This window comes from Sinocyclocheilus rhinocerous, unplaced genomic scaffold (assembly GCF_001515625.1).
Source record: "Sinocyclocheilus rhinocerous isolate Xijiao unplaced genomic scaffold, SAMN03320098_v1.1 scaffold2715, whole genome shotgun sequence".
In the NCBI taxonomy this organism is placed as follows: domain Eukaryota; kingdom Metazoa; phylum Chordata; class Actinopteri; order Cypriniformes; family Cyprinidae; genus Sinocyclocheilus; species Sinocyclocheilus rhinocerous.
Window position 1 is genome coordinate 222,554 of NW_015667273.1, and position 27,773 is coordinate 250,326.

The 27,773-nt window shown below is 35.9% G+C and overlaps 1 protein-coding gene across 1 annotated transcript; it reads left to right on the forward strand.

Annotated features, from left to right (window-relative positions):
- The first annotated feature begins 771 nt into the window (after positions 1-771).
- LOC107733543 (V-type proton ATPase subunit B, brain isoform-like) lies at positions 772-27,234 on the forward strand. Its single transcript, XM_016545208.1, has 14 exons — positions 772-995; positions 14,205-14,260; positions 14,735-14,833; positions 14,986-15,079; positions 15,180-15,257; positions 15,977-16,116; positions 20,620-20,721; positions 21,522-21,619; positions 21,716-21,839; positions 22,524-22,674; positions 23,973-24,055; positions 24,267-24,371; positions 24,470-24,599; positions 26,197-27,234. Exons 1-14 carry the CDS (start codon positions 887-889, stop codon positions 26,346-26,348), a joined length of 1,521 nt encoding a protein of 506 aa, XP_016400694.1. The 5' UTR covers positions 772-886; the 3' UTR covers positions 26,349-27,234.
- The last annotated feature ends 539 nt before the right edge of the window (positions 27,235-27,773 follow it).

The following is a 27,773-nucleotide window of genomic DNA, read 5'->3' on the forward strand; positions in this document are numbered from 1 at the left end:
AAAATAAGGTGATTCATTCATTTCCTAATTCTTTTACATTTATAAAAAATTGTTGACACTGATCAACAGAATAATATTCATTCATGTCAAAGTGATTCCTGTTTTTTACAAATTAGTGCCAATTTATTATATTTATTATACATAAAGTAATAAGTGTTCCTATGTATTCATCCTCTTTAAGTCAGTTTTTAAATGCACCTCTGTCAATGATTACAGCCTTGAGTCTGTGTGATAAACTACTGTGACTTCTAAAACCAAGTGACTGTACCAGTGATGACTGAGGGAGTGAATACCTATGAAATTAATTATTTTCATTTTATATTTTATGAAATTCATTTTATTTTTTCCCGGCAATGTCAAAAAGTACACTGTGATAAAATGTTTATGCTTATATATATATATATATAGAGAGAGAGAGAGAGAGAGAGAGAGAGAGAGAGAGAGACAATACCTTTAAGGTGGAACAGGCAAAAACCTAGTGTTAAAGGGGTCATATGATGCGATTTCAAGTTTTCCTTTCTCTTTGGAGTGTTACAAGCTGATTGTGCATAGATAAGATCCCTGAAGTTGCAAAGACTAAAGTCTCAAAACCAAAGAGATATTCTTTATTTATGTTAGATAATATTGTATCAGAAGTATTATCTAGTAGTTCTCAGTGAGCACTTCTCACAAGTCATGGAACACAAAAGTGTTAATTCGTGAAAACTGTGTAAATTAGTGAACACTTGCTGACTCATGCACGCGCTTGTAAGCGCTTACGCGCACGTTTTTGACGTGGGTGGTACTTCCTGACCACGGTTGTCATATGACTCCGTCTGTTCATCCGCTCTCAGCGCAGATCTGTTTACTCTTAGACTATTTAATTTAATTAAGAAAAATAATAACAATGTCTACATTAGTGGCGAATCGGCCTGTGGATCTGAACGGCCCTGAAGCAGCGGCACGGCAGCACGCTCAAGCCGTGGTCAGAAACTACATCTCCCAGCCCAGACTGAGTGAGTGTCGTTAGCCTTCATTCATACAGCTAACAGCAGCAACACATATGGCGTTTCTCTCTAGTTTTATTCTCTTTACTGCTCTTTAATCTGCATTTTGGCTTTGCATCAGAGGCTAAACACCTCCAGGACAGAGCTGATCTATTATCGCTAGTGTTTGCAAATGTCATGTTGGAGTCAAAGTAGCACAGCTGTCATGCTAACACTAGCTTGAGCTGTTAATAGTTAATCGATCAGCACTTTTGCCTTTTTAAATTTTTATTTTTTACTAATTTCTTGAACGGTCATTGTGTAAATAAACAAAGTAAGTGTGTTCTTTAAGCTCATTTTAATAAGAAAGCGAATAACCTTTGGTGTCTTTGAAGGTCTAAGCAAGTGTAAACATGCTAACTTAGCTAGCCGAGCTGGGCTAAATTTAATTATTTATAGCCAGGTCGCTTAAACTGATGTGAAATAGTCATTCAAAACTACAGTAAACAATACATTTTTGTTATGGATTTCTTAAGGTTGGTCTTTAAAAGTAGTATATGATTGTTTGAAGGCTCCGTCTGTGAATGGTTTATTGACCTCCATCAGTTTAATACTGATAATATGATAGTATTTATATTAGATGTGCTGTTTAGGTCTGTATTTGGTGAACGGAATGGATGTTTTTATGATTTTGTTTTCAATTTTCACGCAATAGCTAATGCGCACTGAGATAGACAGATTGAGTGATGATCCCTCTCATGTGACATAATCACGTGACACCCAGCTGAGCTGGTGACTAGTGAAATGTGCAATGAGGAACCTTCAGCTCCACACAAATCATGTGACTTTGTCACTGAAAAAGTTGCATGTTTTTGCTTTAGACTGACTTGAAGCCCTAGTTGCATAAGTGTAGCCATTTTATTTTCATTTTTATTCATAATCTTTTAATTCAAACTGCAATGAAAGTTGCATATTTTCTTCTGGAATAATGTCAGTGTATTATATATTAGTATCTGCCAGGTCGCAGAATAGTGTTTTTCACAATGATTCTGTTTGGAATTTAATTAACAGTTATACACCAAAAAAATATTTGTTTGCCAGGCTCTAATTTTGCAGTGGTTTGTTTGTGAAACTATCACTGGTTCAGCTTAGGGTTGGACGATATGGCCAAAATTTATATCACGATATATTTCTTAATTTCGGTCGATATGATATAATTCCGATATCGATATGAACACTATTAAAAAAAGCGTCGTAAAAACTGCCAAGAACGCCCACAACAGATGTCTGTGCATACAAACTTATGAAAAATGAATGTGTCAGTCTATGACACCTCATATAAAACCATATATTTTAGAAAAAAAACCCAGCACAAATAAATTAATGTTCACCTTTTATTTGTATTTAGCCTTCATACAAACAAGAAATGTGAAATGACTGTCAAATAATCGTCTCAGACTCACCTAATTAATATTAATATCTTTAACTTCAAACTATAGGCTAACATACCAGTCAAAAGTTTTTGAACAGTAAGATTTTTTATTTTTTTATAGAATTCTCTTCTGCTCAAAAAGCCTGCATTTATTTGATCCAAAATACAGCAAAAACGTTTTTTTTTTTAGAATGATTTTTTTTTTAGGCATATTAGAATGATTTCTGGATCATGTGACACTGAAGACTGGAGTATTGATGCTGAAAATTCAGCTTTGATCACAGGAATAAATTACATTTTTAAATATATTCAAATAGAAAGCAGTTATTTTAAATAGTAAAAATATTTCAAAATGTTACTGTTTTTGCTGTACTTTGGATCAAATAAATGCAGGCTTGGCGAGCAGAAGAGAATACTTTAAAAAAAAAAATAATATTTTAATCTTACTGTTCAAAAACTTTTGACTGGTAGTGTAGGCTGATTATTCTTATAGATTGAAACAAATGTGCTTTAGCCAGTATAAAGAGTATGAAAAGTATGAGTTGCTGCAGAAAGAAAAAAAAGAGCAACAACAAAAACATGCTGCTGGAAACCGGCTTATTGAAAATGCAAACTGATTCTCTGCCAGCAGGAGGTGCTTTGAGAGCGGTAGAACTAGCGGTTTCCCTGGTAACGGCTGTAATCAAATCAGCTCCACTCACAAACCCTTCTTTATCAGATAAAATGAAAATGCCATCCAAACTTTTCTGAAGACAGTCCTTTCCCTTCAGAGATACATTCATATAAAACACCCACGACATGCTTTGATTTTGAAACGTGCAGTGCTCATGTTTATTCAACGAAGTTAAACGCCACAAATAAATCAATGTATGGGAAACACTGGTAATGTATATCGAAATATCGGAAATGTGTTTAAAAATCATATCACCATTATTGAAACAAATTATATCGCGATACATATTGATATTGAATTATTGTCCAGCCCTAGTTCAGCTTCATCTTTGAATCTGCTCATGCTGTTTTAGTCTATCAGAAATGTGGGCTACTGAAGAGTGCTTTTCATCCTTGTCCATCACGTCTTTTTAAATTGACTTTTTGTGTTCAGCCTCTCTCTGTCTGACTCTTGTCATTTCCATTTCTTGGCAAGGGTTTTGTTGTCAAAGTGTTTGCCTTGTCAGATGCAACCTAATAGCACATTGCAAATTGTTTAAAACCCCATGAAAAGCGCAGTTTCTTTCCTGCGTTGACATTTTCTATTAAGTTTGGAGGAGACTTTTTTAAAGCTTTGGTTATGTCTCCGCCACATAGCTTGCTACTTGCTATTCGGTTGTATGTCACATTAGGGTGAGGGGCATTCTTGTTTTTGAGCATTTGATTGGACAAAGTGGTGTAGTGCAGGATGAGTCATCAAAATTTGTAACGTGACTCCCGTTTTGTAAATTTTAAGAGTGTATATATGCTAAAAGTGTATTTTGTCATTGTTTAGGAGTTCAATGGCATGTAGATGGCTAATCTGAAATCTAATTTAATTTTTGAGGTCTGTAGTGCAGTGCAACATGGACATTTGTTTGGTCAGTTTTGAACCTGGCATTAACAGTAATAAGGAAAACCCACTGAGATGCAGTAGTTGCCTAAATGGAGGAAGTAGACCCTAAGTATACTGCTGATGACCACATTTTTGCATTCTAGTTGCAAAATTGTGTATTTTCCTCCATTCGTTTTGTTTTGCACCACCGTTCAAAAGTAAAAAAATTTTAAACAACAAAAAAGCTCACTAAGGCTGCAATTATTTGATCAGAACTACCGTAAAACAGTAATACTGGAAGTATTATTACAATTCAAAATAACTATTTTCTATTTTAACATATTTTAAAATGTATTTTCAACAACCATTACTCCAGTCTTCAGTGTCACATGAACCTTTAGAAATTATTCTAATATGCTGATTTGGTGCTCAAGTAGCATTTCCGATTATTATCAGTCACTATCACTTTCACTTTTGATAATTTAATATGTCCTTGCTGAATAAACATATTAATTTCTTTCAGAACAAAAAATCTTACTGACTTGAAACCTTTAAATGGCATTGAATTTGGTAGCAGGCTAATGTAGGTTTTTTTTTTTTTTTTTTTTGGGGGGGGGGGGCTTTGTGGTTTAGTCCTGCTGAAATATACAGAGGAAGTGTATATTTTATTTATGGAGAAGTAGGCATCCTGTGAGTCAAACACTCAGCCTGAGAAGAAGTACTAGTATGATCACTGAACATTTTTCCTATTTTTTTCTTTTAGTTGTATATGTGTAGATTTTTTTTTTTTTTGTAATAACCTATATTTTGTTCTTTCCATTTTTCTCAAAACCTCGCAATATCCTGCATTCAACCTGCTGGAACATCAGATGACGCCACGCAGTCATCTCATGGTTTAGTCCTGCTTAAATATACAGAGGAAGTGTATATTTTATTTATGGAGAAGTAGGCATCCTGTGAGTCAAACACTCAGCCTGAGAAGAAGTACTAGTATGATCACTGAACATTTTTCCTATTTTTTTCTTTTAGTTGTATATGTGTAGATTTTTTTTTTTTTTGTAATAACCTATATTTTGTTCTTTCCATTTTTCTCAAAACCTCGCAATATCCTGCATTCAACCTGCTGGAACATCAGATGACGCCACGCAGTCATAATGTGTTACCGACATCTCTTCGATAACATAATTTGACTCTTGTGTATGATGTTTCAGCATTTGAGTAGTTAATTTTGTTTACCCCTTTAATGGAGAACCTTGCTAAAATTACAGCTCGTCTGACATCTTTCTCTCATTTTTTCCCCTTCATGTGTATTATTGATGTTATTCACTGTAAATCTCATTAATTTAGACCTCAAAACACACTGTCCCACCGAGAAGCACAGGTAGCTTGTTTCTCTTTTTTTCCTAAGAGTGTCAAATGAAAGCTCAGGCTAAAAGCCTCTTAGCAAACCAGGAAGAAAATAAATTACTTAATGGAAGAATTGAAGCCTTCCCTTCTGAAAGCCAAAGAAGCTGCATGCGTAAAGACCCCCGATCTGAAACGCCCCCCGGAATATATATAAAAAATTAAAAAAAAACTCTTTAATGTAGGCATGCCAGATAGCAGCACCATTTTGTGCCTCATCAGTGGCAGAGTGCATGCTGATAGTGGGCTGTGATTGAAGGCAATGAAGACTGATGGGAAGGCAAACACACAGATCTGTACCCATAAGTCCTTGCAGCACCTGATATGCCATCACAGTTGAGAGGCCGTGTCCGTCAGCGCAGGTCTGATTGGTCCTGCTTTGTCCTTAAAAAAAGCTGAAAAACACAGAAAGGACCTTCAAGTTTAAAACTTTTTTTCATCTCAAATTTAAAAATAGAAACTAATATTGAGGCCATTGAAAGGGCGCAGCGGAAGGAAAGCATTTTTGCGTTGTGTTATGAAACGTTTGGTATGTAGAGAATGCAGATTTAGAGCATATCAAATATTTGCAATTCAATCACGCTATTTTTTTTTTTTTCAAATATTTTTCTTTCACAACTTTTTGTCGTCGGCTGGTGTGTTTAAGTAATTTGTTAGCATGCTTGTGCCCAGTCAAATTTCCAAGATGCCTGAAGAAACAAACAAACAAAGTAAACGTACAGTGCATTCATCTCTTCTGTGGAAGCAGAGGCCTTTTTTGTCTTAATCACGTCATTGGCAACAAAAGCAATTAACCCAGACTGTCTGTTCGCTTTGTTTTAATGCTGAATAGACGTTTAAATGTGCTGAAAAGACATTCAGCACGGTAATGGTATTTCTGTGAAGAAACAATTACCCGTAATGGCATGGTTATAAACAAATCTTTCAGATGTCACAGCCCTCCTTTATTTTATCCACTGTTTCCTGTTGCTAATCCTTTTGTCCGCCTGTAATTAATCAATTGTCGTGACAGTGAAAAAGAAAGCCCGCGGTGGGCGTTCGACTTCATCTTGCCATCAAAGAAAAGTAAATGAAAGACGAGTATAGAATAGTCGACATTCAAAAATAGTATCCAAGTATATAAAATTATGGACTACTTGGATTGAAAAGGAAAAAAAAAAACTTTATCCCATTATGCACGTCACATATATGACACAGTTTTTCTTGCTTTTTGATCTAGATGTTTTTGTCTTAAATGCATATTGTATGCTTAAAAAAAAAAAAAAAAAAAAAAAAAACCTTATTGTGTGTTTCAAGTACAAATGTTGCTTATTTTATGTCATTTTCAATGTTTATCTCATAGCAATTTGCATACTATATAGGTTTATAGATTATAATTACAAAATTAATTTTGTTTGTGCTGTGATTTTCACATTTACATACTATTTCAGTGCAATTTATTAGAAATCATGCAAGGCGAGATAGTCAAAGGTTAAAAAAAATCCCAAGATAGGTGAAGATGGAGGAAAAAAACCTGACAAAGCACATTACAGAATGTTCAAAATATTACCTAGTTACATAATATGTGTAATACGTTACATGTTATTTTTTTATATTAATAAAAAGTGTCTATTTATTGTCATAATTATATTTTAAATTATGTTTATAATTTAATTTGTTATTCAAAATATAAGATAAAGTTTACATTGAGCATAGCGATTTATAGTCTTATATTTTATAGTCTATGTCCATCCTAAAACGCCTGATAGTGTCTATGAATTGTCCCGTATTGTCTTAAGTACTAAAAACATAAATAAAACATAAAAAAATAAAAACATTTTGCATTAATTTGCACTTTATTGCACAGAATACATAATAGGTGTTGAATGCACTGTTAACTCATTCACTTCTTTAAAGTTTTGTGTAGCTATTTTTTAAAATATCAAGTTTGGTTTTAAATATTTTGTAGTAACTTGAGTATGTCATCCGCATGGAATTGAATATGAAATATGACAAACAGCGTAAACTTCGCTTGTCATAGGGGGCCCGCTTTGGACTTTTGTTATAGATCTGTTGCTAGGCAGCATATGGGTGAAAAACCCGCCTGTCCCTGCAAATCACTCTCAAACTGTTGCAGTAACATTACGGCTGTTTCGATCTATTGTAACTGCACCACTTTGCCACCTCTCCTCGAGAGGCAGCGGGGTTAACCAGCTGTCTCAGTTTAGCTGTCACCCCTTCAGTCTGCATCCCGCCAGGAAACACACACAGATTACAGCTCTTCCCACCGTTCCCCCCACATACACACACACACATACGCAGTCGTCTGATTACACACGACCCAATCAGTGCATGCGTTTGGGGAGTCCTCCGTTACAGCCTCTGCCTCTACCTGTGGGGTTAAAAGCATTCCTGTTTGATGGGGGTGTCATCACTGTGGAGGTCTTTGTTAGGACAGATGAACAGCCACAATTGTGTGTGTGTGTGCGCACGTGTCTGTCTTTATCAGATTGTCTGTGTGTTGTATGCAGGTCTTGCTTTTGTTTATTTTTTTAGGGGACTTTTTTTGATTTGGTAGCTTTAGTAGTGTTTATAGCATGTCAAGTTAATTTCTTTTCTCTCTTGCCATTTAATCTTGTTGTCATGTTATTCCAAACGTCAGATGGGATCTCTGAAACATCTCTTGAAAATGGCATTGCATTATTTTCATTAACAGAACATTACCTGACCTGAATGATAAACATACATGGCAAATTTTGATTAATCTTGCATTTTTTTAATATTATAATTAAATTGTTTATTTTATAATTTAACATTTAATTATTTAATCATTTTTTATATTTTAACATTTTTAATTAGTTATCACATTTCTTGCATTTTCTTTATGTCGGTGACTTTTCAGTTCATAATCACACATTAAAACGTTCTGCTGGGCGGGATTGTTCGAATTTAATTAGCTAGCACTTTTTAGTTATTCAAAGAGGCTATAATCATCAGTTTGCTTGTGAAATCATGAAGGCCTTTCAAACAGTATCTCCAGTTTGTCATTTCTATGCATTCAAAATGATCATCTTTCAACACAGATTTTGCTCAATTCATTTTGATACGTAGTCCACTAAATCCAAAACCTGCCCTTTTGAGTGTGTAGCACATTGTGCCGTCAGTGCCATAATTGGATTCCCTCTGTTATCATTGAAGTCCCAGAGAATACCATCAAGGTCCCCTGTGAGCACTGATTCACTGTCTTTCATACGTCTATCTATTGGTCATCCAACGTTTCTATTTTTTTCCGAAAAGCATTTTATTGTGTCCCCAAATTTTGTTCAGTGTTCAGCATGCTTCTGAATAGGCGTAACATTGAATTTAGAATCCGGCAGCTATTATACGTATTTACAGGACTGCGGCCCTAATTATTGTCACGAAAATTATTTTTATTTTCACAGAAATGTGCTAATGTGCGTTTAATCAAAAGCACAGTGCTACGTTTTGTCCCATTTACGTTTGCGACAAAAGGTTGTCCGTATACTTGCAGAATAGCTGTGTAATTTCGTGGCGTTTTGGCAGGTGGTTCAGTAAATTTTGCCATTTATCTATTGGTCATCCAACGTTTCTATTTTTTTCTGAAAAGCATTTTATTGTGTCCCCAAATTTTTACTTTTGTTCAGTGTTCAGCATGCTTCTGAATAGGCGTAACATTGAATTTAGAATCCGGCAGCTATTATACGTATTTACAGGACTGCGGCCCTAATTATTGTCACGAAAATTATTTTTATTTTCACAGAAATGTGCTAATGTGCGTTTAATCAAAAGCACAGTGCTACGTTTTGTCCCATTTACGTTTGCGACAAAAGGTTGTCCGTATACTTGCAGAATAGCTGTGTAATTTCGTGGCGTTTTGGCAGGTGGTTCAGTAAATTTTGCCATTGAACATTTGCTCACTCATACAGCTTAAACAGGCTTTTCATTATTCTCTCAGTCAGAAAGTAGAGGTGTCATATCAAACCATGTGATTTCATAGTCTCCAAATTATGACTGTGAGTTATGAAGCCATTGCCAACAGGTTCGGGCATTCGATTTTTCCGCAAAATCCACTTTGGTATTTTCAGAAATGCACAAATGCAACAATCTTTTCTTACAATTCCTTTAGGAAAAACGGTGGTACTATTAAACCCCAGTCTTCATTTTAAACCATGACTGTTCAGAGTGAGATTTCTTTTCCCGTCCTTTTGCTTTCATAGATTGTCCTTGGACTGATACGGACATCTGTCCCCCTCTGACAGGATCAGTCTTTTTCAGTTACGGTATCAAAGACGCCCAATGTCTCAGAATTCATTATCAAGACTTAATATGTGGGTCTTGTGGGGTAAGTTTAGCGGGTGTCATGGCGGAATTGTGCGAGCCTTGTTTGTCTGTTTAATGACAGTTGCATTTGTGTCGATCTGATCCCAAACATGGGGCAATTAGCGCTCTCTTTTATTACGTCTTATGGGAAACCACGGTGCGGATGCTCAGCAAAAAAAAGAAAAAGAATAAACACAGGAGGATGTGCGTGAATGAGACAAGCCTGGCACCTTTGCCTGCGCTTTTGTATCGTTAATTCAGTTTCGGCGCAACGCAACTGGCCGGCCCCAAAAAACGCCTGTCCCACCGTGCCCCCCCCTCGCCATCAGCGCTTCTCTTTCACAGCAGAGATGGAAATGTGTTGGAATGCTCCATGCCTCCTTTCAGCGCCACTTGAATGGGCCCTTTAGTATTTCACACCAAGGTGTCCTTCAGGGCGCGGGGTCAGGCTACCAAAACAGCTTCTACCGCCGGATTAGAACCAATTAACATCTCGGCACACAATAGGGCCTGGCAGCTCCACAGGCCTCACGTTGACCCGCGCTGGTGTTGCATGCCTAGCCCTCAGACCGCCGCACTCAAACTCAAGTGTCCTGGGAGGGGTGGGGAAAGTTTTTCAAGCCTAATGGGAAATGTTGCTACTTCACACCATGTGAATGTATAGCCATTTTTTAATCTTTATTTTACAAGGCCTCTTATGAGGCACTGAGTCCTCTGTGTGTGGAGTTGAAGTGGGCCGCCATCTTCATCACAGATCTGGAAGGCGATTGGCTCATGGTTCGGCAGGGTCGTTTCATCGCCCTCGTTTTTATTTTTTTTTAATAAGCAACTGTTTTGCTTATTTATGGTCAGGTTTTCTTACACTGTGTTCGTACAGCTGCTTTGTTCATTTATTCTGCGTATTTAGATGAGTGTTAATTTTCGCTTCTGTTTGACTAAAAAACTAGCGGTGTCCTACTTTGGTAGAGCAGATTAGCACCTGCGTGCCTTCGTTTAGCGTTCGTTTAATGTTGTGCACAATATCGGAGCATGTCATGAGCTTTGTTTGAGTAAAGATTTCAGCTCCTCACTGTTTTCCATTAGCAGTTCGTGTTGCGTTCGAGAGACTTTTAAGGGGTTGATGTACAATTATATGGCCGCAATTTTCCAGCCTCGTAATTATGATCACCTCTCAGTAAATAGACATATGTATCTCCTTTGAAACATATGGGCAATTTGTAGGGAAAGTGTAGCTATTAAATCCATTTTATAAGCACCTCCCTGTGAAGCACATACTGCAATTTGTCTGGGCTGAGGCAAAAAGGACGGAGGGAAGGAAAAGCCATAATGTCTTGAAAAATGATGGAATTTGCAGGAAGTGTGCATTTTAGTATGTTTGTGAATTTGCGGAACGCATCTGTTTTTGTGTGTTTTGAGAGAGCGAATATTCAGTGTTAGGGTGATTTGACTGCTGTTTTTCTTTCACTGTAATAACGGCAATTATGAGACTAATAATTTATTTAGGGAAGACGTGTCATTCAGGGAATCATCATAATGGGAGACGGGGTCTTTCACCTGCGCAGCTAAAAAATTTTTTTGTGAGATTTCTTGTTTTATTAGACGTATTTTTATTTTTTTTCCCCTCTGAACTTTAGTATACCAAATAGAAGACAGCATGTAATGTGTCCTTTTTTATTTATTACATTTTGCAGTGTATAGTATACTACTGATGGTAGAAGAGGATACTGGAAAAAATTACTTAAATGAAAATTTCAATATCAGTTAAGTTTATTTAATTATGCTTTGTTGAGGATCATCAGGTTTCCATGTTTTATTTATTTATTTACTTTTTTAAAGAAAATAATTGTTTTATTCAGGAAGCATAAATTAAATCAATTTAAGGTGACAGTAAAGACATTTATAATGTTACAAAAATGTTATATATAATATTTTTTTATTTTATTTAAATAAAAAATAAAATAAATATAATATGCTAACTGGGAAAAAAATATCATGCTTTTCACAAAAATATTAAGCAGCATAGCTGTTTCCAAAATGTAAATGTTACTTGAACAGAAAATCAGTATATTAGAATGATTTCTGAAGAATCATGGGACAGTGAAGAAGACTGCATTCAAATAAATGCAGCCTTGGTGAGCATAAGAGACTTCTTTCAAAAATATAAAAAAATAAAAAAACTTGACCCCAAACTTTTGAAGGGTTGTGTGTGTGTGTATCAATTCAATTTACACACAGTATTAAGTAATCAAGGTACTATTAGTTAATTTTAGACACATTTATCTCCATTCATTGGCAGAACCACAGGGCAGCCGGAGAGGGGAAACACAGCAGACGCCTGTCATTTAATAACTGTGATATATCTCAACGCAATAATAGATTGTCACAAGACATTTGAATCTTTTTTTTTTCACACAATATTCATAGAGGAATTTGTGAAAGCAGGGGGCCTCATAGGATTTTAGCACAGTTCTTCCATTGTTCCTCTAGCTTTTTTACGCAGAAACGAACCAAAAACAACAAAAATGTAAAAAAATAAGCCATAGATAAATAAAAAATATCTGAAAAGGGGAAAAAAACACAAAAGGGTGGAACTACGTTTCTCTCTTTCACCCTTCCTTTTCTCCTCAGCCAGTAAGGAAAGTCACGATGTGCAGGTGTGTGTGTGTGTGTGTGTGTGTGTGGGAAACAGCAATACTATAGTGCATTGACAAACGATTCTGCTGTCTGAAGCCTAATTAGTGGCATAGTGTCTGCTCCCCGTGGGGCTGCTGTGCTGGGTGTTAGAGACGGTCCATTCTCATTTCCTACTGCCTTTGATATCAGACCACAGTCTGACGTGCACACAAAACCGACACACTGAGGCGTGATGGACAACCCAGAGCAGACAAAGCTGACTCTTCTCCATCTAGCGTGCATCATCTCTCTCTTTCACACATACACACACACACACACGCTGAAACAAAGTGAAGGACACACACCAAATTGGCTCCTGTGACAGGACGGCTAATGTTTTCCCATGCAAAGTAAAAGGCCAAAGTATGAGACCACACCCTCTGCTGCTAATAACGCAGTCTGGACCAAAAACACTAGCTGGCTTTTTATAAAAATACTTCAGTGTTCATTAAAGTGCTTCTTATATTGAGGAAATGAAAATATCTAGTTTTATGTTTACCTTTTGCGTCATTAGACTGGACAGAAAAGAAGGTATTGTGACGTTGCAAATCAGATTCAAACCTTTCTCACATAGATGAGCATCACAGCTCAGTAAGACTGCTTTAAATTACAGTAGCAAGTAACATTGGTGACTGGTTTTAAGACTCTAAGAGCAACATGAATATTTATTGAATACATGAATTACATTTTTGAGAATTTTGAATATTTGGAAAAAAAAATCCTTTGAAACTTGACACTGACCAAAAATACTTGGTGTATTTTTTTAAATCACTTATTATATTAAGTAAATGAAAAAAAAAGTAGTTTAATTTTTTTCTGCATAATTTGACTAATAGTTTGGACAGAAAAGAAGGCATTATGATATGTTGCAGGTCAGACTTAAACCTTCTTCGCCCAGATGAGCACCACAGCTCCAGTAATTAGCTATTTCATTCCCAGGCCTGATGTTTCTGTTATATTTTGGGCAAACTATGCTTGCGCTCTGATTCATAGTTTGTTAAGGACGGACTGTCCGTAGTGATTCAGGAGTCACATGAGCCCCAGTCATGATGGAGGAAAAAAAGTGTCGTCTTAAGGGATAGAAAATTGTCATCTTTTACTCGGTCTCATGTTGTTCCAAACTTATATGCATTTCTATCTTGTCTATGCAAATCATGACTTCTGGATGGACTTTGCCTTTAAAGTGGCATCTGTGCCCCATTCTCCCTGGCCTGTTCAACCCAAAGATAGCTCATCCTGTCACCCAAAAATGAGTGTAATTGTTTATATAGGCTATATAAGACTTTTTAGGCACCTGGAACCATGAAAAATTACCATAGTCTGAGCCAAATAATTGTCCCTCATGGAACAGAGTGAAGATGTCATCCCCCATTGTGACATCTGCCGAAAAAGCCACCTTGAATGTGCTAACTGTGTTCTTCTAGCCCTGACATTTGGACATGGAAATTTATGAAAGCCATTTAGAATACTCCAGTAAAGGTCACTGTGTACAATTAGATGCACAGGTGTCAAGAGAAAGAGTCCTCATTTCAATGTGATTGTGGGCTTTTGTAGCAAATTTCATGCACTTTATTGGTCACAGCTAGTGCTTGCAGTCGCTGTGTGTGTGTGTGTGTGTGTGTGAGTGTGTGCATGTGTGTCTGCTCTCACGCCTGTCAAAAAGACGTGCAGCAACCTAGAATCAATAAAAGTTTCCCATATGTCTGTTTAGTAATTGCATGTTTACTATTCAGGGGTGTTCCAAATGGTCATATAAAAATGCAAATTGAAGGTTAAATTTTAATATTAATTTTCAGGTCTTGGCTTCCTTTTGCAGGCAGTATAAAGTCACAAAAATGTTTGTTGTGTTTGTTTTCACATTGTGTTTCGTTTTTGTCACCCTCAGCCTACTCTACTGTGTCTGGTGTAAATGGGCCACTGGTTATTTTGGACAATGTCAAAGTAAGACCTTTTTCTGTGTTTATTAAAACTAAAGTATTTCAAAATAAACTTACTTTAAAATGACAAAAAGTAAAGGAGGATTTTTTTATGTATAAATGAAATTTAAAGCATTTTATAGTTTAACTTCTGAACATTAGATTTTGGATAAAATGGTAATTTATGTTTAATAACATACTGTTCAAAATTTTGTGGTTGAAAAGATTTATAAATGTTTTTGAAAGACGCCTCTCATGCTCACCAAGATTGCATTGATTTGATCAAAAATAGCTGTGGAATTTTATTACAATTTTAAATAACTTTTTTCTATTTTAATATACTTTAAAATGTAACTTTATTTCTGTTATGGTACAGCTGTACTGACTTTGAACTGTTAAGTTAAATTCACAAATTGACTCTAAACAATAAATTGACTTTTAAATGGTAGTTTGTATATTGATCCTCGTCTTCATCTCTGACTTTATCATGTTCCTCTAGTTTCCACGTTTTGCAGAGATTGTGCACCTTACCCTACCTGATGGGACCAAGAGGAGCGGGCAGGTTCTGGAGGTCATTGGCACCAAGGCTGTCGTTCAGGCAAGTTTTCATTTAAAAGCATCTGCAGATGTTTGACTCTATGAGCCAAATATAACTATTCTCTATAAATATTTGTTAGACATCAACATTTGCAGTATCTAAGGTTAATATCAGGTCATAACTGAAAAATATTTACATTTTGTGCGCATCAGGTGTTTGAAGGCACCTCAGGCATTGACGCTAAGAAGACCGCGTGTGAATTCACTGGTGACATCTTGCGCACACCTGTGTCTGAAGACATGCTTGGTAAGCATATATGACTGACGCTCTTGCAGCCTATGTAATCATAGTCTTTATGTGTCTTCTAACCAATACAGACGTCGTGAAAAACTTTATTTTATTTCAGGACGCGTTTTCAACGGGTCAGGTAAACCAATTGACCGGGGTCCTACTGTTCTGGCTGAGGACTATTTGGACATCAATGGTAAGAGACTTGTTTTTTTTTTTAAAGCTTTATGTAACTTTTGCAGGAACAAGTGGTTTCTTGAGAGGCACATAGATGACTGAGCAGTGCTGTGATTTTATTAACTCTAGAGTTTGGGTTGATTTGAGAGAAACCTGATTTAAAATTTTAGCTGCACATCTTTGCCAATTAGGCTGCCACCAGCCATGTTAAATGTTCTTTGTCTTTGCGTTTGTGCGGCATGCACACAGCTTAGTTAAGAGGCCAGCATGCCAGAATATGTTCATCAATGCTTAAAATTCCTCCTTGATGGTATTTGAATTTTTTGAGAGGTTGAATGGGAATTTTTGTGTGCTTTTTAAGCCATTTACTGACCTCATGATCCTGATCTCTGCTAAGCTGAAATGGCAAAGGTGATCTTTTGAGCTATCAAAGGTATACAGTGGCGATTCAGGGCAATGTTTGAATGAGCCGAATGGATAAGAGGGGGCGTAATAAAGGGTTGATCAGGCCTCAAGGTCACACCACTCCAGATTTAATGAGAAAACGGTTTTCTAAAATATAAGCCTTCATCATTTGTCTGGGTCAATGTGGATAGTTTTGCCTTAAGAAAATTCCTTTTTTTCTATTAGCCTTCTTTTCCTTCTTTAGAAACAGAAGTTGTACTTCGTAGACTCTTAAGGACCAGATTTTTTCTTGCTCGGGTGAGACTGCACTGTACTCCCTTTGACTCTTCGTAGGTCAGCCCATCAACCCTCAGTGTCGTATCTACCCTGAGGAAATGATCCAGACGGGCATCTCTGCTATTGACGGCATGAACAGTATCGCTCGTGGACAGAAGATCCCCATCTTCAGTGCTGCTGGGCTACCGCATAATGAGGTGTGTTTTAACAGCACTGCCAACATTAATTGGCTGATATATATAGGTAGCAGGTTGTTTCTGTTTTGAGTTAAAGGCACAATATGTAAGATTTTTTTATTAAAATTTCCAAAAACCACTAGAACAGTGTTATATATTTTGCTGACTTGTGTACTTACATTATCCCAATGTGCCTTTGATTAAAATAGTTGAAAATTATGAAATTAAATATTGTTCTGTCATGATTCTCTTCTTATTATTTTTATATTTAATATATATACCTAACAAGGCTGCATTTATTTGATCAAAAATATTGTAAAAATGTAATATTGTCAAATATTATTACAATATAAAATAACTTTATTTATTCAAATATATTTAAAAATGTAAATGTAAGTTTCCTAAAGTTTTCCTAATCAAAATTCCTGTGATTATCCATTTTTATCAGTGCTCAGAAATTAATAATGGTTCTTATTATTGTACATTTTTTAACTGTTTTTGCTGCTTAATATTTTTGTGAAAATTGTGATAGTCTTTTTCAGAATTCTTTGATTAATAAAAAGAACAGCACTTATTTGTTATAGAAATCTTTTATAACATTGTTTTTACTGTCACTTTTGGTCAATTTAATGTGTCTGCTGAATAAAAGAACTATTTATTTAAATCTTTCTTACCTCAGACTTTTGAATGGTAGTGCATTTCCACAAAAATATTAAGCATTAAAAACTGTTTTCAACATTGATAATAATAAGAAATGTTTCTTGAGCACTAAATCATAGCAGCATATTAGAATGATTTCCAAAGGCTCACACAGTAAATAATTCATATATTATAGTATAATACATATATAAATTAAAAGAACACTACATAGTATTAAATATTGCTAAGCCCGATATCTGGCCTTGGTTTCGAGATTATTGATTTTGGATAGTTATTTGGCCTGACCAGTATATTTTATTATCTCTAGCACACATTTCCTGTACTTTTGTTTCAACGCATGGCCGCATTAATAGATTCGCCTTGTTTTTGCATTCAACTAGCTAGACTTTAACTTTCTTTGAAATGCACTGCAGGAATGTGTCTTTATACAGAACCCAATTCAGGAACCGATGATACAATACATGCCGTGCTGCTTGCCAATGTGTTTTAATTATTTTAATTAAACCTAGAGGGATTTATTTAAATTCCCTCATTTGAAGTGTTGTGATCATATTTAGCACTTTATTGTGCAGCAGTGAGGCAGCCTCAGCGCCTTTTTCTGTACTATGCTCGCGAGTGAGACAAGGCTGTGTGATTAACGTTAATTCGAGAGGGATCTGTAATTGATTTCACCCTGTGGTGTTTCTGTGGAAACAGTGAGGTGGGTCAGAGTTCGTTTCATCACATTTTCCTCTCGTGTGAATGCGGGAGGAAGCGGTATGATTTGGAGAGCTCTAGAGTAAGCAAACAAAACCAACCACTTAGTACTGATCAGTACATTCAGTACATGCTTTAGGTCAGTTGGTTTGTTTAGTTCCAAGATGAGTATGATGTCCTTGCAGAACTGAATGATAAGAATCGTAAATGATTCTTGAACTCTAAATTGGTTCCTCAAAGTTTCAAAGGACAGAGCAGAGGTCATAAACGATTTCTTTGCCACCAACTCATTATCGCATGAATTGTTGAGGGGAAATACGCACAGAAACACAATTTTTAAGGCTTTTAGTGAGGGATTACAAGGACTTTCTATGTATACAACTCCACATAGTTTATTATTATGAAGAGGTTGCTTTCGTTTAAGTCATTTCTGTCCCAGAGATCACAAATAGGCTTTTGGAGTTGGTTATTCCCACCAGCTATGACTGTAAGTGACTCATCTGCCAAACTCCTCTGCCGTCAGGCTGGAAAATGAATGTAATAACCCACGACATGAGCTGTTAAGGATATAAGTAGGCTGCCTTGAACTGAGTAGGAATAGTAGGAAGTGTGGGAAGGTCAATGATGTCTATCATTTTGTATCATAGCTAGTTTACTAGTCCCCAGAGCCTATTTGACTCTCATAACTATAATTATTTGGTGTGAAGTATGTTTTGTGAAGTAGTTTTTCGTAACTCAAGGTCAAATAATTTTTAAACCTCACTGCCTCGTTTTAGCCTCAGTTTTGGTGCAGTCTTTGCAAATAGTTGAGAATTATAAAATGACAGCACCCAACTTCAGTCAAGGCCTCAAACCTTCAAAGACACGTACCAGAGTTTTAGAATCTCCGCAGTTCTGAACTCAAAGGAAGAACATGAATAATTCTCAAACCATTGACTCTATATTATCTCTATTATTTACGTTTTCAGTTGATTGTGTATTTTCCACTATTTTAAAGGTTTTCTTTTGCTTTTGCTACATAAACAGGATGGTTAGTAACTTTTTATGTCATCTCAGTTATTTAGATAAAACATTGTATGTACGGTATACATTAAATAGAAAAAGCATATTTTCATTTGAAGTACATATGTTTCTTAGGTCCAGTCGCAGATATGACAGATCTTTATTAGATATGCCACTCTATTGCATATTTTCTTGGTACTTGGCAAATGAGGCTTTCTGTACATCCTCTTTCCATACACATTTATCTTTTGTGATTTGTTACTGGCTGGTTCACTCAACCCTGAGATCCTAACACCCGAGAGCTGTTTTCTCCAAACCATCAACCAGAAAGTTCCCATGAACACCCTTAAACTCATACACACACAAGCAATAATAATAACTCACAACACTTTTGGGCTCTTCACACTATGGCGAACCCAGGTTTGTTTTTTCATTTTAAACCCTTTGTTAAGACCCTGGGTAAAGAATATGAATATAGTTTATGAAAACCAGCACCAGACCAAGGTTTTTCTGCTTTTACACTGCTAATTGAAAAGTATACATTGTGAAATTATTCTGCTAGAATGTTGAAATGAGTTAAAGAACAGAATTACGAAAGCTTCAAGAGTTAAAAATGACAAGTGTGAAAAGCCCATCTCTTCTGTTCAGATCTGTTCCATGCCTAACGGGTGGATTTAGTGAATTGGGGGCCCCAGGCAAAATATAGGAATGGGGCCCTATACATTTGCACACATTTTCCTAGATCAACCCGGACGGTTGTTGTGGTAATAAACACTGTAAACAGCAAACGTTTGCGTGTCCGCGTTTAATGCGCATATCCTATATGAAAAGCATTTTAGGGGGCCCTTGGATTTTGGGGGCCCAAGGCGGTCGCCTACCTTTGCCTAATGGGTAAGTCCGCCCCTGATGCCTAAAGAAACCTGTTCCAGGTCTGAAAGAGTGAATCATCAACTACACGCATGCAGGAAGGAAGAGTATTGAATTCTGTCATGGCAATGAGATGAATAGGACAATAGTTAATGAATTGGATTAAACTGGGGAAAAATGTACTGTTTTCAGTATATAGACTTTGAAAAGAGAATAAAGCTCTAGTGATTGTCAGTTATGAAAATATATGATCAAAAGTTAAGGTTGAATGGTGTGAACTTCCAACAGCCCAAGTGTAAAGAGGGTTTCAGTGTCTCACTAATGAAGGTGCTGTGCTGTGATATAAAAGTTTCTCGTTTCATTAAACAGGAGTCGTGGGGTCACAGCCGGCTTTATCCCCTCAGAGAAACAGGTGTTCTGGGTCAGAGTTCGGACAGGGGTCAGGCCGGATTAGACGTCCAGGACCATTAAATTAAGTGATAAGCGTGAAATTCCGCATGCTTGTGGTCTTAATCTCTTTGTTGCAAATACACACATATATATAGTACATTATAGAAACACGCTTTGCACGCAAATTTGATGTTCATTTTAGCCCTATAGTATGTTCATGTTCAACATGCTAAACAGAATATAGCATCAAATATTTCATTTTTTCTGTAATTGAATAGATTTTTTTTTTCTTATCAAACAAAATATGAGGTTAAATATCGGAGATTCAAATAATATATTGTACACTACTGTTGAAAAGTTTGGCATCAGTATTTAAAAAAACATTAAATAAAAATACATTTGTTTTGCAAGAATGCATTATATTAATCAAAAGTGACAGTAAATACATTTTATAATGTTACAAAAAATTTCCATTTTAAATAAATGCTGTTTTATTTATTTTCTATTCATCAGAGAAGTCATGGTATCCGCAAAAATATTAAGCAGCACAATGTGTTTCAACATTGTTAATAATAAGAAATGTTTCTTGAGCAACATATCAGCATATTAGAATGATTTCTGAAGCATCATGTGACACTGAAGACTGGAGTAATGACAGATGCCATGACAAAAATAAATTACTTAAGTATATATATACACTTTAATATACATTAAACTACAAAACTGTTATTTTAAATTATAACTACATTTCACAAAAGTAGTTTTTACTGTATCTTTAATCAAATAAATGCAGCCTTAGCGAGCATAAAGACCTTCTTTCAAAAACATTGAAACTTACCCGACCCATTTTTTTAATATATCAAATTGGACAACTCTTATGTTTTTTGTTCTGTGCTTTTTGATTGGTAGATTGCTGCCCAGATCTGTCGTCAGGCTGGTTTGGTGCAGAAATCGAAAGATGTGATGGACTACAGTTCAGAAAACTTCGCTATTGTCTTTGCTGCCATGGGGGTGAGTGGTTTTCTGTGTCTTTATTTGTGCCAGTTTCCAAGTATGTGTTTTTCTTGTGTTTTTTTTCTTACCATGGTCAAAGGCTTGTTTTACTTGAGGTTCCTTGTGTGTTCATTTTCTTTACAACAGTAAATCCTGTTTTACATCTAGGTCTCTATACATGGCTCAGGTGTTTGCATGAATTTCAGGATGCTTGTGTAAAATGATCCTCTCAGTGAACGGAATGTAAAATTGTGTCCATTTTTTGTGAGTGGGTGAATGTTGGTCCTCGTAGGTGTCTTAATCCTGCTCCTCAACACCACCTTAACCTTCTGCCCTCACCTGTCTGCTTCCTTCCCAAACCTTTGTTATTGTCACCTGAGTGGCTGCGGTCTGTCCTCTCAGACAGGTATTACCTGCGTCAGGTGTCAGGTTCACCTGTGTATTCAAGTGTGGAGGGCTTCCATTAACCCATGCTTGAAATGTCACTGACCCTGCCTTGTGTCCTGTGGCTGCTGGGCTCCCAGTGCGGACTTGTGTCTAATGCATTCACTTTTGACGCACTGTAACTCTATATCTTGCTTTTATGTGCAGGGTGGTCAAAAAGCTAAACCTTTTATAAATGGAAAAAAAAGGATTTTCCTTTAATAGGAAATGTACTTCAAGAGGTCATTTTGAACTGAATAGTGGAGATTTTGGTTGAACAATGAACAAGAAAGTACCTGACATCGTCAGTTCATTAGAGTCTGGTGAAACAGGAAGTGAAGGTCTTACTCTGGATTTGTTCAGCATTTCACATGTTTGTTTGTTTTTAATTCCAGGTCAACATGGAGACTGCACGTTTCTTCAAGTCAGACTTTGAGGAGAACGGTTCTATGGACAATGTGTGCTTGTTCCTGAACCTGGCCAACGATCCTACGTGAGAATTCATTTAAATGACTTCTGTCCTCTTATGTAATGCATTTTGTATAACATACATATTGACTATTTGAATCTTTTGAATTGTTCTATGTAGCATTGAACGCATCATCACTCCGCGTCTGGCTTTGACCACAGCGGAGTATCTGGCTTATCAGTGTGAGAAGCACGTGTTGGTCATCCTCACGGACATGAGCTCCTACGCAGAGGCTCTGAGAGAGGTAAGGACGATATCATATCGATAAAATAATTTCCTCATAATGAATGTCAGAATCAAGGGCCATTAACATGCAAGAGCCTCAGATTTTTGAGAAAAGTAGATTTAAATTTACTTCCATAAACAAATACTTAAAATTGCTCAAAATTCATATGCCTTTTTCCCCAGTGGAATAAAATAATAAAGGTGCACTTTTCCATATTACAAAAATGCATGGTGATCACTGACTGTAGTATGGTTTTACACTTTAGTTCAGAAGTTTGGGATTAGTAAGGGATTACTTTTTTATTAATAATTTAATACAGCAAAGACATTAAATTAATCTCAAATGACAGTAAAAACTGTAAAAAAAAAAAAAAAAAAAACCCTCCTGTCTTTATGCCGCTGTAACCTTGGGATACATTCAGCCGTATATCAAAGCTGCCTGCTTTGGTTTCTGCGGTAGGCAGATGCTTCCAAAGAGCTGCGGGAGCGTTAACATTTAACTCCCTCTCCCATTCAGCCTGGTAAAGGTGAGGCTCAGAACAACGTCTACACTCGTTTTAACCTTGGGAGAAGATCTGAGTGTATTTTCTGCTTATAAAAGTGCCTCGGTGTGCGGATGCAGCACGTAGAAAACAGATTAACACAGAACCTCAATTGTCATGATGTAAAACTCCCGTTTTGTCTGTATGTGTTGTGGTTTTAGGTTTCTGCTGCCCGTGAAGAGGTGCCGGGCCGTCGTGGTTTTCCAGGTTACATGTACACTGATCTTGCTACGATCTACGAGCGTGCTGGAAGAGTGGAGGGCAGGAATGGATCAATCACCCAGATCCCCATTCTAACCATGCCTAATGATGGTACATGCGCGCATACATTTATTTTTATATAACACTAATTGTTGATGATGTAAAGATGTGAAGCCATTTCAACAAATATTCAACTTCAGCATGTAACTTATCCTATTCTTTTTGAGCAGTTTGTTGAGAAGTGTGCTATTACTTTTCTATGAAACTTAGAATTCAGCCTGGTGAAAACAAATGAAAAAAAGTAAAAAATATTTTTAAAAATTAAATATTTTGTTACATTAGTTTTTTAGTTGAGTTATTTTTAATAATTATTTTTATTAAATCTATTTTTTAGTTCTAATTTAGTCTAGCATCTCATTTTGTTAGGTATTTAGTTTAGTCTCAGTTTAGTCATTTTAATTAAATATATATTTATTTGTTTATTTTGGGTTTTTTTTTTAGGTTGTTTAGTTGTTATTTAGTTATTTCAGTTTAGTTTTTTTATTTACATATTTAACTATTTAGTATTTTTAGCTATTTTTTCAGTTATTTCGTTATTTATTTAGATATACATGTTTTGCTATTTATGCAGTTATTTTATTTAGTTGTTTTATTTATTTATTCATTTAGTTAGTTAGTAGTTAGTTTAGTTTAGTTAATTATAGTTTATTTGGATATTTATGTAATTATTTAGCTTTAGTTTAGTTATTTACTTTAGTTATTTAGTTTGTTACGGTTCATTTATTGGTTCATTTATTATTTATATTTGTTAGTTCATTTATTTTACTATTTTTTCAAATGAGGACATGCCGTAATGTTCCTTAACAAAGGTTTTGCAAGTTTTAGGTCACTTCTTAGGTTTGTCTCTAAACTACAGCCAAGCACATTTGCACATTCTTGTACACTTGATTGCTGGATAAAATGTATATGAATTTAATGAAGTTTCATTCGTTTTCTTCAGTGATGAAGGTGTCCTTCCACCGTTACAAAACTTGCTAGAATCAGAATGATTGTGGACATTTGGTGCTATAAAATATGCACTTTTTTATTTTGTGTTCAGGCCGGACACAGCAACTGCACCCAGTAACTAGCACTCTTGATGGCTTTGGTTACTATAGAAACATCCTTGTGAAGGACCTGTGTGTGTTTCTGAATGGGTGTTCCCTATTATTGCAGCACCAGGAAACCTCTATCTTTCTTCTTTCTCATTTTCTTTGCCCTTCTATCTCAATAACTCACTATCTCTCACTATATTCTGTCAAAAACACCACAATATTACTGTACCTGTTAGTATCTTCAGATCAGGGCTGCAAATGAAATGGTTTATAAATGCTCTTAATAACAACATCAACATTTGCCTCTGTTTACAGATATCACCCATCCGATCCCTGATCTGACAGGATACATCACAGAGGGACAGGTGTATGTTGACAGACAACTGCATAACAGACAGGTGGGAAATTTGACCAGCCATAACATCTGTGCAGAAGCTGTGCAGAATCTGCAAAAGTACACTAGGACTCATTAGTGTGCTTCATATACATGAATTTATAATCAATATTTAATAAGTAACCTTTAAAGTGAACATTTCCAAAGTTAGAACACAGTTTTTCCTATTACTTTCATAACCTTACTCTTCGTTGGTCTTTTTTTCCCACTTAAAGATCTATCCTCCCATCAACGTACTGCCATCTCTCTCTCGTTTAATGAAGTCCGCTATTGGAGAAGGCATGACCCGCAAAGATCACGCTGATGTCTCTAACCAGCTGGTAATTACGTTGTGGAACGTTCATACTTCAGTTTGCCATTTAATTGAGTTTTTTTTTTTCAGGCTAATTCTGACTCTGTTTCTCTCTTAATCCCACAGTATGCATGTTATGCTATTGGTAAAGATGTTCAGGCCATGAAGGCTGTGGTGGGTGAGGAAGCTTTGACCTCAGATGACCTGCTATACCTGGAGTTCCTGCAGAAGTTTGAAAAGAATTTCATTACTCAAGGTACAAATCCCTAGCGTGCGGTTCTCAATCCCGCATTGGCTCATTCACTTTACATGGGTCTAAATTTGGCAGAAATGTTAGAGCTGTACTCGCAAAGACCCAATTATTCTGAAGTCTTTCTCTGGTGAATGAAACTTTTGCTTAATTTTAAGCAGATTTCGTCACACTAGAGCATTTTTTTTTTTTCAAATTACAAGGTACAAGAGTGTGTACTATTATGCTGTTTTATGTTCTATATCGGAAACCACTAGACGGTATTTCTATCAGCCACTGCTCTTGCTCTGCTGCAAGCTCTTTCACCTCAGTGAATGTTCTTCTCAATGCTGTCGCTCTTCAGCGTGGCACAAGGTGCAAGGCCCTCCGTCTCCAACAAACCCTCCACTTCACTTTAAAAAAATAAGTATGAACAACTTTCATATTTATCACAGCCCTATTTAGGGGATGAAATGTCTCCACCTCCTTTGTGTCTGTCACACAGTTGCTGTTTCGTTACCGTCATTGGTAGAAAAGGACATTGTTCCACCAACACATGTTGGACTCCAACAATCTCAGTTATTGCTTCTATTTACAGAGAACAAAGCATGCATTCACTCATCCTCCCAGCATTTTCATGGAACAATATAGTGTTTCCTTCAAATTAAGCACTTTTCTGTTTAACTGAAATATGCCATTAAAGATGCTACGTGTCAGTCAGCGGATTTGACCTTTTAAGTAACATGAAGCCCAATACAAGGCTGTAAAGCTAATTTCTTAAAGAACATTCTGTTCATTCACATTCATTTTTTGCTTCAAAGCTAAAACATTAAAGCTCTGAGAAATTAACATCTGATTATAATTTATATTATATTTTTATGTTTCTATATCTGTCTGTGTACACCAATCAAAAGTTTGAGTCGGTAAGATTTGAGTAGGAAGTGTCTTATGCTCACCAAGTCTGAAATTATATTTTAAAAATAATTTAATATTTTGAAGTTGTATTAACATTTAAAATAACTGTTTTCTATTCATATGTATTTTAGAATGTAATTTCTTACTGTGATGGTAAAGCAGAATTTTCTGCAGCCATTACTCCAGCCTTCAGAAATCATTCTTATATGCTTCTAATATTATTCTGTGTTATTATTATCAGTGTTGAAAACAGTTGTGCTGCTTAATATTTTTGTGGGAACCATGATACACTTTTTTTCAGGTTTCTTTACTAAATAGACAGTTCAAAAGATAAAAGTATATGTATAGATAAAAGGTGAATAATTTCTTTCAAAAACAATCTGAGCCCTCCCTGAAGTCTCTAACATATGAACGCACAATTTTTTTGCCAGTACAATTCTATGGGATTTTTCAGGTCTTTGAAAGACCCCTTTTTGTACCCCTTTAAGAAAACCGTAAGTCCAATCAGTTAGATATAGCATACGCAAGTCTGGTGAGAAAATTTTCACGATGGAAATTAAATATGTTTTGTTAGTCTTGGCTCAAAGATTCCAATAGTATAAGTCACCTGAGTAAGTGACAAATGGTTCAAAGGTTATGATAAATAATGGAAGCTTGAGTGTTATGTCATGTGACTTTGAGTTTATGATGTATGTGTCTATTTCTCTAGGTCCCTATGACAACAGAACTGTGTTTGAGACGCTGGACATTGGTTGGCAGTTGCTCCGAATCTTCCCCAAAGAAATGCTGAAGAGAATTCCTCAGAGCACGCTGGCCGAATTCTACCCGAGAGAGTCCGCTGCCCGTCACGGAGCCTCCTAAGACCACTACACCTTCTGGAGGCCCGGGCTAAAGGTCACATGACCTGTCTCCCTCAGAAAACCTCACCCCTTGTGTCCACCTCTACTCTGACAAGTGGTGTTTAGAATTACAGGGCATAACTCTGGGATAATACATTTAAAATGCATAAAATGGTTATATAAACATGCATGTCATTATCCCATGTTTTATGACCACCAGAGATTATTCCATTATTCGCTGTTGTTGTGTTATACATGTTTGTGTGTACTTTGTGTGGATACAATATGTAATCGTGATTTGCTTTTGTTTCACTGATTTGTTTTGGAGATGCATACTGTCCTGTAGTTAATTTCTTTTCTTTTTTTCCCGACTTATTTCACGGTCCGCAGCCTAAGGAGAATATTAAAAACATTTGAGCTCAAAGGGAAAAATTCAGGGCTTACTTACACATTTATGTCCTCTCTCACATCCTCCATTCATCATTGCAACACGCACACAAATAATGCCATATTTCGAAACATTCCAGTGTAAGTCATGAGAATATTTGATTTACAAATGCATTTCCAGCCCTTCCCTTGAAAATATTTGCTTTTATTTATTTTAATGTCCAAAAAAACTAATTCAAATGAATGTTTGTGCACCAAACTTAATTTGTGTTATGCTGACAGACAGGTAATTATAGGTGTTGAATGATCATATAGTGTGTATGCTTGTCACTGACAGCTGTTATTTCCCTTTTAGAGGAGGATGAAAGATGTTTATGGCATCTGTGCTTTGAATTATGTGCTGAGATATAAGACTGATTAAGCATTCCCCTCTTGTATGTGTAAATGCATTTTACCTGTATTGATTGCTATTAAACCTGTCAAACCTCTCAGATGAATTAAATTATATTGTTATATTGTGATTGGCTGGCTACTTAATTTATTTGTCCTAATATCAATTGAAGTGAATGAAAATGCCAGTGGGTTGTTTTCTGTGCCAAGGGATTATCCTTACAAAAATCTATCAATATAACAGTTTCCACAAAAATATAATAGTTTCTGTAGTTAGTGGGTGTTTCTTTAAATTCTGGCAATTTTATGCCCCAGGGGTTGATTTTATTAAAAGTAACAAGTTTCATGTTGTTCAATTATTTGTGCAAATATTTAAATGCTTTTGTGTTAGAATTTATTGTTTTACCTGTGTCTCAGACCTATATACTGTTAAAAAATTGTAATAATTCATTAGTGTTTTTGCCCCTTTTAAATATATATTTTTTTTAAGTTAAGTGTATTTGTTTAGGAAGGAGAGGAAAAATAAGATGATATGGGTAAATAAAACATAAGAAAAATCAGGTAAATATCAATTTGAACCTTTTTTTTATTTTTGTGTGTCATTTCCAATCTAGCAATAATTTTGTGTGATTGAGCAGAAAGTAAAAAAATATAATTACTGTGTGTATTA